Source organism: Gymnodraco acuticeps, unplaced genomic scaffold (assembly GCF_902827175.1).
Source record: "Gymnodraco acuticeps unplaced genomic scaffold, fGymAcu1.1, whole genome shotgun sequence".
NCBI lineage: Eukaryota > Metazoa > Chordata > Actinopteri > Perciformes > Bathydraconidae > Gymnodraco > Gymnodraco acuticeps.
Window position 1 is genome coordinate 2,506,014 of NW_022990346.1, and position 12,488 is coordinate 2,518,501.

Here is a 12,488-nt window from a genome sequence, read left to right on the forward strand (position 1 = left end):
ACAGTGCATAAATACTTAAATGAGGCTGTGGTGTTAGTGGGTTGTGTTCACGTGATTTTCATTTCTCTCGCGATATTTTACGGAGCTTCCTCCTTACAGCTGAAAACATGGCTGACGTACATGGACGGAAATGGGACCGCTGTCTTGCTGATACAGCCGTGAAAACAGGTAAATATGTCATCATATCTGTTACGTTATTATTAACGCAGTCATTAGGTATTCTGCAGCTTTACAGACGGTAAATAAGTCGTGCTGCACTTCAGTCGAGGTCCTTTTCCCGCGACATCTGTCTCACCATGCAGGGACAGATTACTGAGGTCAAATGTAAACCTGTCTGCTAAATGGGCATTATTACACTGATCAGTTATGTTATTTCAGGGGGAAATGTATATGATCAAAGGAGACATCCTTAAGGTACAAGCTAGAGTCTGTGTTTCGACTAACAGACTGTACAGATGTGAACAAAGTCATCGGTAGACAGAGTAAAGGTTAATTCTGCCTACATCATCCTGATACTTATGGTCCTGATTCCCAGGGTGTCTCCTTTAATCCTTTAGTCAATATGTTACCGTAAGGAGCATTACGGTCTTAGTTTTGAGGTTCTAGCCCACATACAGGGTATACAGTAACAAAGGCACCTGTTCTGTGCAGGTGGACTGAGGTGCTGAGGCTGAAGTCAAATCAAATGCACACTATAAAATGGCGAAATCTGATAAATCAGTGCACATTTAAACGTTTTGGATTGTAGGCCATATACGGACAAATATAAGGGCCACACAATAGTTAAAGCTTAGTGTTCCATCAGTTACAAGTACTGCAAAATAAACTGGGTCAAAAATCAAGTCGTATTCAAAATAATAGATGATAGGTTTCCTCTATTGTCTCTGGTCTTCTCGTCTTCTCTCAACCAGTCATCTCTGATTACACATCCTCATAGGGTCTTAATGCAGAGCTCATATGGTTATTTGGAAAAGCATTGATCCAGCACGCAAATACTTAGACTGGCAAACAATCTGTCCCAAAATAAACGTGATGACGTCAACTTATGAACAATGAAAAAATGTTCTCGCTGTGAGTAAAAACATCTGCACTGTGGATTTTCTTTGAGCTCACCATGTAGCAAACTGCCAGCTGTGCCAAGGTGTCTCTGGTAGCCAGAGAAACTGCAGCATATGTTGTTCTCAGGGATTTGTTTGAAAGTTTTAAGTCCTAACTTTCTTTCATTGTTCAGGAAGATTTTTGTTGGCATGTATGTGTTGCAGTGTTTTGAGTGTGTTGATAGCATTTGAATAAATTATAAATTGGTAATTTTGAGACATCTAACGACAAAACACGAATCGCTGCCCTTGTGGCCTTCACACTTGGTGGGTGTATTGCCAGGGGGTACCAAGAAATGCCTTGTCAAATGTAGTGACTTTTGGACATGCAATACATTCAATAATAATAAATGGGAACAAAAGTGAACTGTGCAGCAGCGTGTGGCGGGGCATCAAGGCCCTGCGGAGTCAAACATGCCGTCTGCAGCAGATGGGCCCTCATGGACAGGATGCTGAATATATTAGTCATACAACATAACTCTAACCTGAACTCCCACAGTAACTCTGCCACTCAGCCATTGCAAAATAGTTGTTTTTCTATTGTGAACTCTAAATAGTTTTTTAAAAACGATTTGTTTGTCATATTGTCCTGCAGAGCAGAATAATGACTATACAAGTTTGTTACATTTGCTTTACTAACTTATACCACTAATAATGCCAAGGCAGAGCACTGAAACGATTCTTGATAGTTGAATTAATAATGTGTTAAATATGATCTGCAATATAACCAGAAACATTTCTCTGTGAGGTACATTTAGTAGTACAATGGTATCCACTGAAGTAGAAGGGCACAGTTAGTAGTATCCTGTTGAATTGTGGGCTTGGGAAACTTTTACTTGGTAATTTAGTGGTACAAGTTACAGTAACATAATTCAATATTTGTCATATAAATTATATTACAAATTGAAATCGATCTAGCTGTTTATGGGCCTTTTTAGTTTGGGGCCAAGGCAGTTGCCTATTTTTTTAATTTCTGATAAACGCTTATTTTACCGTGAGTTTATTTCACCGTTGTTTCCAATCGTGAGTAGCCACGACCTTTGGGGTGAGACGCAACTATGTTATGGCAAATGTTTTTCTTAGTGTCAAGTGTAAAGAGGTTTTTGTAAGCAGTTGATTAAAAAAACTGCAAGCAGCAATACCACAGGCCAAGCAATCAGCCGGTTCCTGACAAGCATGTTTCCCACAGTATCAGGCACTAGTACCATAAACAAGACCATGACATTATATAAAAGGTGGGTTTCCTCTGGTGCCTCTTCACTACATTTTATATTTAGTGCCACAGCTTTAGATTATGTGGTAAAGCTTTTGGATATCCTATAAAGGGATTGCACTGTACAGGAAAGGAAAAGAGCCAAATAAATAAACACTGGCCAGTGATAGAAGTGAAGAGAGAAATCAAATCCAACTTCTTTTTGTGAAGAGTGAATTGCATTTGCATTAAGGGAGGGGGACAATCAGAAACATCCTCTTCATAACAGGAAGCAACTGTGTTTATTTGAAACATGCCATTTAATTTGAGGAACTAGTAAACAGTATTTTAGTGAGACAGGCGAGTAATAATATTCACTGCGTGTGTGCTGCTAACATGCTCCAAATGACAATGCTAACACTGATGTTTAAAATATAGTATTTGTAACCATGTTTACTTACTTAGGATAGCATTTAGCATGCTAGTATTTGCCAATTAGCATAAACGACGAGGCTGACAAGAATGTCTTTTAATTACAAAAGTATTTCAAAGATAAGTAAATAAATACATGTTGACCTGAAGATGGCACTAAATTAAAACAATTATGTGGCAATTCATATTTTAGATGATGAGTTTAACTGACAAAAAAGTGGTAGAACAAAACGTACTTCAACCAATTCCTCTGGAAACTGGAAATAAAATAGTCATAAGAAAGAAGGGCTGTACAATTTAAAATACATAAGTTTGTTATATTACTTTACATTTGCAGTATGACTGTCACTTAGTCATATTTTTCACTCAAGCTGTGCAAATATGGTCCCCTCCTGTACAAAGAAACCTACCTAATACCCTACATTTGAAAATTGCAATGTCTGTTATACCAACTGTTCTCACCCTTTGAGGCTGAAAGTTGGTCAAATGTTTTGTGCGATTGTGTGTGTGAATGCATGAACGTGTAGATGCATGCATGTAAGTGGTCAGAGCTATTGTGAATTAAGGCTAATTTAAAGTAAAAATATTTCACTAAGTCAAAGTGATTGAAAATAAATGTCTTTAGTGATCCCGTTCTCAAAGTACTTGGAAAAACGACTTTAGATAATGAACAAAGGAAAAACAATACCATAGTTTCTGGGAGTACATTCAGTGTTTTGGGTTATACAGTTCATTCTACTTCACATCCATAATCTATCCAACTTGAAGACATCCAGACAAATAGAACAGAGGCCAAAAGGAGATGTTGATCAGCCCTCATATTTTCCCAATACTTTAACTGTCAGTGGAACATCATGGGACTTCAAAACGGCTCTGGCTCAAGAGTAAAGAAACACTGAGGCTTCAACAGACGGAGAACCTTAAATCTATCTGAATCTCTGCTTGAAATGGACGCAGAGGAAAATGATTTATTGTAGATCTGCAAAGATAGTGAGGGCGTGTGGGGTCTTTTGTGGTCTTGTTTTACATTTGTAAGTTGTGTAATAGAGAACAGTCTGAGGTTTCTGGTTCGGTCATGCTGCATAGCTCTCTGAATCCAATTAAGAGTCGGAGGGGCCCAAATGGATGTTTTTTATGTGTTTTCTGTGCTGGCTGGGGTGAAGTTAAACGCACATTCCTCCTCAAGATCCCACTCCGGTCTCAGCACTTCAAACACTCCTGTGCCACCGACTTACCTTCCGCTTGACCATACTGGCTCAAGACATTGCTTACCTGCACATGTTTGCACTCTTTGACCTACATTTGTTTTGTACTTCAGCCTCATGGACACTGTCGTTCCTCATTTTAGCTGATTTCCCCCTCCCTTTCACCCCTTTTAATATTTTCTTTCTTTCTTAGAAGGTTGTGCTCTTTCTGCTTTTTCTCTCCTTCTCTTTTCCTAATGAGCAATGTCTTGCTAACTTGTGCTATTTACCAACTCTTGCATCAAACATAATAGCGGCACCCCACTGACCTCATTACAACAGATTTAAATCTGTGCCAGCCAGTTTTTATGTTGGATCAGACATGATCACATTACCTCAGTGCTCAAGGGAAATATTGTTTTGGAAGTGTATTTTAATCACAGCACTCTTACTTTGTTATTCTCTCACTTTTTGCAGTTACTGGCCTTGGTCTTGGCGTTTTGTTCTCTGTCGTTCTCTTCAAACGTAAGTGCTCCTTTTTAAGATAGACTATTAAATGCATGTTTTTTTTAACTTTTAAACATAATTTATGGTTGAGTTTCTCCCTCAGGTCGCACATGGCCTGTTTCACTTGGTTCAGGTTTGGGACTGGGCATGGGATACGCCAACTGCCAGCATGACTTAAGGTCACCATACCTGGTTCATGGCAGCATGGTTAAGGTAAGCAGAGTGTATGACATGTATTATTTACTAAAGGTTTGTGCACTGATCATACTTTTTAACAATATTTGTTTGCTTATTTACAGGACTAATAATGAAGGACTACAGATGATTAGGATTTGCCACGAAGATGCTTGTGTGTTTTTGTTGTTGTTTTGCTGCTCATTTCTGTCCTAGCACTAATGATCAATGATGCCAACATTGTGTGTATCAAGTGGCAGTCAGTGTATATTTAATAAAGCAATTCTGGAAATCTGTCTTTGGTTCTCTCTCTTTCTCTTTGTGTTTTTCTGAGGGGAACGAAATGTGGTTTGGGGTGGGACGCAATTGTGTGTGTTAATGAGCTGGGAGACTTGAACTCCTGCTGTTTTGGAATGAGGGCCAGGTTCAGCATCTGCAGCCCTGTTGGAGAGTGGGAGGATGAAAAGTTGCACAGAAAGAAGAACATACAGTTTGTGGGAGACTAGAAAGAAAGGTATGTTAGTTCATATGGATTTTGCATTTATAGATGTATGTTTCTTTTGATACCATAATGGGTTGATTCCTAAGTAACAAAGTCCAAGTTTAACTCAAGCTAGATTAAGGATTTACGCAGTATGCAATCATTTTGCAGTCCTGTTTTAAGTTGTGTGAGTTGGACAAGTGTGTTTGCTGTGACTGTTTTCTTCACAGGGATTCAGAAAAGCACACGTCTCCATATCAAGAAGAATCTCTGACGTCTTGTGTATTCGTTGGCCGTCAGTCTGTTTGGAGAGATTGTTTTGAGTGTGATTGATTACTTATGTGTTGTTGCATGGGCCTGCTATGAGAGAAGAGGGATTGTTTGTGTGAGTGTGTGCAGGCGCACACGTTTATCCAGCCCCCTGGTGAAGCAGAATCTGTGGAATGCAGAGGAATGTCTTTTCTGGACTGGAGCTCGGTCTTATTACTAACAGGTGAGTTCTGCACTTTGCACTCTGAACATAACACATGGTTTACACTTCACATCAAAGAAAAACATTGACACATGTGTGCATTCACTATCACACACACTCACATTTTCCCTCTCCATCACAGTAACAGCCTTCTCAGCAATGTAAGCACATAATGAGCAAAGCCAGAAATTAAGCCATGTCACTCGTCCCCTGTCCATTAAAATATTTGTTTGCAAGTGGAGCGTGAGACAGCTAGGGGTGCTCATGGACACAAGCCAGGCTGAACACCTGTAGGCAGGTAGGATGAAGTGCAGGAATGGGGTGTGTGTGAGAGGGGGACCAGTGACACCGCTGAGATGTAACAAGGCAGTCGAAACCCATAGGCCATACTTGTCTGTGCCTGTCTGAAATGTCTCCTTGGTGAATCATAATTACAAATCTAATAATGCTAATATAATTTTTTCATTTAATAACTCAAAACGGTTCAGTCAGTGTTGGTGAAGGTCTGGCATGAAATATAAAACCAGACATGCCTTGCGTGCTGCTGCATGACTCAAGCTTTGAGCTACTGATGCTCACGTATTCAGATATGTGTGTTAAAACATAGACCACACTGTAAAAAACACCAAAAGTCTGTATGCCAAAAGTATTTGTAGAATTATTAATCACTAAATGTTATTGGTATTACAATTATGTAATGCACAACAAAGGTCCCTGTGATTACTTTTATCTACTTAAAAAAAAAAATATATAAATATATATATATATATATATATACAGGCTAAAGTAAAGACAAATCTTTCGGCCAACTAATTCTTAAAAATATAATGTTTGGACTTCTTTAATGTCCCTCTGTTGTTGATAGTTGTCATTGATATTTTCTTTTTTTCCTCTTTTTACTTTACGTGTCGTTGTAATCAGTTTATTTTTTAATACATTTTTTCGTGCTGAAAACACTGCTACTGACAGTTATTTGGAGCCAGAGAAGACACTTACATTTTGCCCAAAGATCTGAATTGTGTATCATAATATTAAGCCAATAGTTATGCCCGTATTGCTTTTAAAATAAGATTTCAAAGGGGTGAACTCCCAGGTCAGCAAAACCAGGGAACAACATCATGCCTTGAAGCAACTCGTGCTCATGAGTCTGTCAGTGGTTTCACTCCAAACATATTGAGGGGCCTTAATTAGATCAAGTTGTCATGAGTTTATGGTTAACCTGCTGTTGATATAATTTCCTAAAGGAATCAGAGAAATATCAGAGCATTAATTCACATCTGCTTTACAGCTTATTGCATGTTCACAATGTCAAACGTAGCATATATCTATAAAAAAAACATATAGTAAAGCAATGACATATGTAGGCTCTTTGCAAAGTTAACGCATGGCTGTAAATATTTTGTAATCTTATTATATTGCATTATGTCCTGTAAATCTGATCTGGGGTCTCGCCTCGATTATACTTTGGGAAACATTTCATACCTTCCCCTGAGTCCCCCCTCCTCCTCCCCGTCTTCTTTCGTCCAGAAACAGCACAGCATGACTCCAGTCTGTGGGCTCAACCGCGCCTAACCCCGGCTACAGAGTTTTACAACAAAAGACAACAACTTGGAAAGTATTTTTCCGTGGAGTTACGAGAGAATTTAACACTGGCCGAGAGAAGAACAAAGGGGAGGGACGGTCTGATGGACTCTGGGATGAGATAGCACTCATAACTAACCCCATCTCCCCATCCTTCCCCGTAGGACGCACGGTTCTTTTTCTTCCCGGGTGATGCATGTAGGCTAACTCTTTTATGACTGACTGGGCTCTGAAGTATTCCTGCAGTTGACCAAGTGCTCATATTTTTCTAGAGATTATCAGCGCACGGAGGTATTCCGCAACCCGCATCAACAGGCTTCGGTGAGGGGGCTCGATCAGCTCAGCGGGACATAGCGCTGTGTTCAACCGGCTGTTTCCTGTTGGGTCAGTGTTGGTAAGTTTCTCTAGTAAGACCACTGCTGTAGCACGTTACTCAGGAAGTTACTTTACTACTTTTAACTAAAGTTTTGAAGTAACACTTCTCAATTTACACTCGTTTTTCTACCAACCGTTAGCTAGGTTAGCCAGTTTTCATCCGTAAATCTACTTTAGCTGAGACACTTGTTTAAAAATGACGGAACAATTTCTCCCATCTTCCGAAGTAACCATAGACTGTATAAATAAAGGAAGTTACTCGAGGGAAACCCGTAATTCGCCGGGGGGATATCACTTTGTGCGACTAAATATGTTATAATTAAAGTGCGAGAAGTAAAAGAATGAGAACAAAATAAGATTTTGAAATCTTTTAACATGTAGGCCTATCAGCCGTTAAACAGAACCGTGGCCGGCGTTAATGTTGATTACGTTACTGGGAGCTGATGTCTTGTGACAGATTGCGGCTATACAATTGTTCAAAATCTAATTGAACCTCAAGCCATATAAGATGTCCGGAAAATAAGTAGGTTTTTTGTTATCGTAAAACTCGCTGCATAGCCTATTTGGAAGGGTAATGTATCTGTTACTGCACGAGTTATACGCATAAATCTATGGTTATACGCAGTGGTGTAAAGTAAGTACATTTACTGAAGTAGGCTACTGAACTTGAGTATAATGTTGAGGTAGCTACTTTACTTTATTTTCAAATTAAACTACTTTATACTTTACTCTTTACAAATGTTGTAGGCCTACTTACACTATAAAGTAATTAATTAAACCCCACTATTAACAAAGTACAACTTTAAAGAGCACAGATTAATGCTCCAAGAATGTGTAATAAAATAATATCTGGCGATAATGGTCCATTCTGTATAACGTGTACTTTTGGTAGGCTACTTAAAGTATATTTTTATACCAATACTTTTTTACTTTTACTTAAGTACAAATTATAATGCAATGCTTTTACTTTTAACAGAGTCTTTTTACACTATATTGCTACTATTAATAATAAATAATCTGAGTATTTCTTCCACCTCTGGTTATAGGTGCTTACTCTTGTAGTGTCTGCTGGGATTAAAGAAAGTAACATAATGTTAGCCTAAACTTTGAGATGTGAAGTTTTTCAAAAAACATAGAAAAGGCACATTTCAATTTTTCATTTCAATTAAGTCTTCACCCTCATGGACATGGTCTATGGTCATAGACATGGTTTGTTGTGTCAGAGACATTTGGAAGTGCTAAAACGTGTGTGAAGTAGTCGACGTGGGTGACCATGAGACACCTTTTTTTTATAAGCAGCAGGAGAAAACGATTTTGTAGGTTGTAAATGACGTGCCTGGTTGAGGTATTTTTAAAGAAGAGAATGAAACAGAGCAGACTTGGTATTAGAGTCAGTTTAGCCTCCCTCCCCCATCGTAGTGTCTCTTTTGGTACAATATTAATTAACACATTATGTTCTCTCTGCCGCTGGTGATACATAAAGGCCATTAAGAAGTATCTTTTAATCATAATGAGCCAAACATGCAAGCTACTAATCACCAGGAAGTTGCCAATCCACATGTCCGTGGATATGTGAAGTCCAAAATGTACTGTACAGCTCGGCAACATCAGATCAGTGGCACTAGTTTTTGTAATTTGTGTTTTTGTGTGGAACAAGGTTAACAGAGCGTTAACTTGCTGACTGGTTTTACGCCCCTTTAGGTGCAGTCATGTGGCAGAGGATTCAGATTTGTTGGGCACTGTTTGCACTGTATTCAGCGGCACCGCCTGCCCACATCAACCGCCTGGCGCTGTTCCCTGACAAAAGCGCCTGGTGCGAGGCCAAGAACATCACACAGATAGTCGGGCACACAGGATGTCAGCCTCGCTCTATTCAAAACAGGTCAGGATGAAGACCCTCTCTGTCTCTTTCTTTCTCTGTCTGACAATTTCTCTGCAACTCAAAAAGTGAATAATACAGAATGTCTAGATGTCAATAATGTTGCATCCTCAAAGATAAAATCAAGTGAGTTGACATTTGTGAGGCAGAGCTAATCCTTCCATAACTCTACAAGTACAGTGTGAAGCTTGAATAAATAACAAACTACTCACACTATGCCGAGCAAGTTTCAACTCAGCATGTTGATTTCTAAACTTGCTCAAAATGAATGTTAATCTTGCCTGCATGGTTGAAAAACTGCATTGAAAAACATAAAAGAATGTTAGTAAACTGCAGGCATGGTCTTAGAGGTAACACTGAGGATATCTGAATTTCTGTACCTTTTAGCTAACATACTCAAACAGGAGTAAAACAAAAATATAGGAGATTATTTGTTGCTCTGGGGAGTATTTACACAGGAGAGGTATTCATGTCTACAGATCATCCAGTGCACCAATAGAATTGGAGGGAAGAAACCCTCTTTAATGGTCACACATGCAGAGCACACAGCACGCACACAGTGACATGTGTTCTCTACATTTAACCCATCCTATAGGAGCAGTGGGCTCCAGTAGCTTAGTAATGTGTTTTTATACATTTTTGGAGAACAATGAAGCTATAAGCTATTTTAGGCCTACTAGTATGAAAAATCCATGCTGTATTGTCATTATAACATGATATGCCCACTGTTTTCATGATGGCTCACCAGCAGATGCAGACATACAATTCAATGCTTTACACATTTACCTGGCATTATAAGAACTACTTTAGGTTTTATGTAAAACATGCCAGATATTGTCTTTGGCCTGAGGGTACCAGACATCCCCAGGTTACACAGGAATGAACAGACTGGCTGTGCAGTTAATCATGTAATAATGCACTTTGTCCTCCTCACAGAGCTTGTCTGGGCCAGTGTTTCAGCTACAGCGTCCCCAACACTTTCCCACAGTCAACCGAATCCCTGGTGCACTGTGACTCCTGCATGCCTGCCGAGTCACAGTGGGAAGTGGTAAGATTTATTACACCATTAGCTAATGTAGCAAGCGCACACCAGCACCAGTCTGTCAAACCCCCATGCAAAACCACAGGTTTCCAACATAAAAGAATCCTGTTCACTGGCTTGCACAAAGCAGATAAGAAACACAGAAATTGAGACTTTTGAATAGATTTATGTCAGAATGTCTGCGGTTTCCTATGGGCCTACATCCTGTATTTATATTCCTCTAAAGTTCATTGTCCCTGTTAGCCAGAAGGAATCCAATCTTTCGACAACAAAGCCTCTGTAGTGAGGTGTATGTCGTTTGGAGAGCTGCCAGGTAGACTTGGCTGGTGGGACCACAGGTGAGCCCGCCTCATGTTTCAGTTGGAAATATTGTATCTCTTGGAGTGCAACGCTGTTAATTAATTTTCAAACTATTTTTTTAGCTTCAGCAGTTCTAGAGAAATCACATTTACGGTCTCGCCTTACTTCTAATTATCTGAAAATTGATGTTTATGTCTGTGGTTATGATTGTTGTTGCAGGACTTTAAACAAAATTCAGTTTGAAGCAAAACAAAGTCAGCTCTCATGAAAGAGGATACTGCTCCATGCTGCTTTGGCACTTGGTGGTAGATCAAGATAAAACTGCTGAATGATCATTTTCAATGAATAATGGAAACAGTGAGGGGAAGTTGTGTGAGGTCTGGAAGAGCTTGTGCAACACTGAGGTTTTATATATTCTGTTTATTTCATATTTAGTGAGAATATAATCTTCGTGCAGTCTTTTTCTTGGCAATCAAATACAACAGTAGGGAGTAAGAATTTAACCTAAAACACATCCACTCATCAATCCACATATACAAATATGTACATAGTATACAAATCTGATTATCTCAATAAATATAAAGTATATAAACCACCAAATAAAATATACGTCCCGAATAAAATGGAAAATTCCCTTTTCTTACCAATTTAACAGTTATTGTCGGTGTTAATTATGTAAACACATAAAGGCAGCCCTAGACAAACGGTAACCTATAATACTGCAACAGTTGCTCAAAAAACTCAGTTTAATACAACTTTAAGAATAACAATTTAAGTTATCCAAAAATATAAAAATCCACCCATTTTTATAAATACAATTGGTAGATTTACAATTCTCAGAAACTTTACATTTAAAAAAAACAAACACAAAATACCAGTTAAACGTGATTTACAACAATTTAATTGTTATTACTTGACAACACTTTTATTCGGTTGGTATAATTACTGTGTGTAACATAAGTAATAGTTTTTTGCAGAAAAATACATTCGAAAACGATTTTTGGAAGTTGTACATTAATTAATATTTCCTCCATCCTTAAAGATATGAAAAGTAACAGCATCATATCAGGCCAAACATTCACAAATGGTTGGATTTCAGTACCAATTCGGCCAAATGCAAAGTTCAGTTTCTGTTCATGAGATCAGAATTCCGGTAGCGATTTACTTTGTAACTCCAGATATGAAAACAAAACCCTCTTTCCTCTCTCCTTTGTTCTCTCTCTATGACGTATGTATTTTTATTAACATAAATGCATGTGTGTGTGAACAGGTGACTCTGGATTGCCCGGGAAGTAAAGAGTCTCCTCACGTGGATAAGCTGGTGGAGAGGATCTTCTTCTGCAGCTGCCAGCCCTGCATTAAGGAGGGCGGCCAGGAGGGAGGGGTGATGCAGCTGTATCCAGCAGACAACGTGGTGGAAACTCCGTCTTTATCCGACACCATCAGCAGCGCTCAGGCTCGCCCTCTGCCCCCTCCAGACACACACTCTCATAAGCATGCTCACCCACACACAGATCATCACACACTACCACACACATCAGACGGAGGTTAGGTGGCGCTCTCTTTGTAACTTTGCTCCTCTCTGCGGCCCTCTGTCCTCCACACCACATCCTTTGTGCCAATCTGTAGTATTGTAAAGGCACTTTGAGAATATGGCTTACCTATGTGTTAAAACCTCTCTCTCACACACAGACATACTTACACTCACACTTTCATAAAGTAATGCTCTCAGATTTCACTCCATTGTATATAAACTCGAACAAACACATCAG

General features: G+C 39.1%; 2 protein-coding genes across 3 annotated transcripts in view; both read left to right on the top strand.

Moving 5' to 3' along the window:
- Positions 1 to 51: 51 nt before the first annotated feature.
- LOC117551083 (MICOS complex subunit Mic10-like) lies at positions 52 to 4,882 on the top strand. The gene is made up of 4 exons (XM_034223794.1): positions 52 to 168; positions 4,383 to 4,430; positions 4,516 to 4,625; positions 4,712 to 4,882. Exons 1-4 carry the CDS (start codon positions 108 to 110, stop codon positions 4,715 to 4,717), a joined length of 225 nt encoding a protein of 74 aa, XP_034079685.1. The 5' UTR covers positions 52 to 107; the 3' UTR covers positions 4,718 to 4,882.
- Positions 4,883 to 5,295: 413 nt separating this feature from the next.
- nbl1 (NBL1, DAN family BMP antagonist) overlaps positions 5,296 to 12,488 on the top strand; it is a 7,295-nt gene continuing 102 nt past the window's right edge. The window contains exons 1-5 of one of the 2 annotated variants that reach the window (XM_034223844.1): positions 5,296 to 5,560; positions 7,393 to 7,514; positions 9,197 to 9,377; positions 10,311 to 10,422; positions 11,987 to 12,488. The exon at positions 11,987 to 12,488 is cut by the window's right edge and continues 102 nt beyond it. In XM_034223844.1, the coding sequence (XP_034079735.1) occupies positions 9,205 to 9,377; positions 10,311 to 10,422; positions 11,987 to 12,268 (567 nt within the window). In that variant the 5' untranslated portion in view covers positions 5,296 to 5,560; positions 7,393 to 7,514; positions 9,197 to 9,204 and the 3' untranslated portion in view covers positions 12,269 to 12,488. Of the gene's footprint in view, positions 5,561 to 7,061; positions 7,515 to 9,196; positions 9,378 to 10,310; positions 10,423 to 11,986 lie in introns of those variants that run through there. The other variant, XM_034223843.1, reaches the window with a different exon arrangement.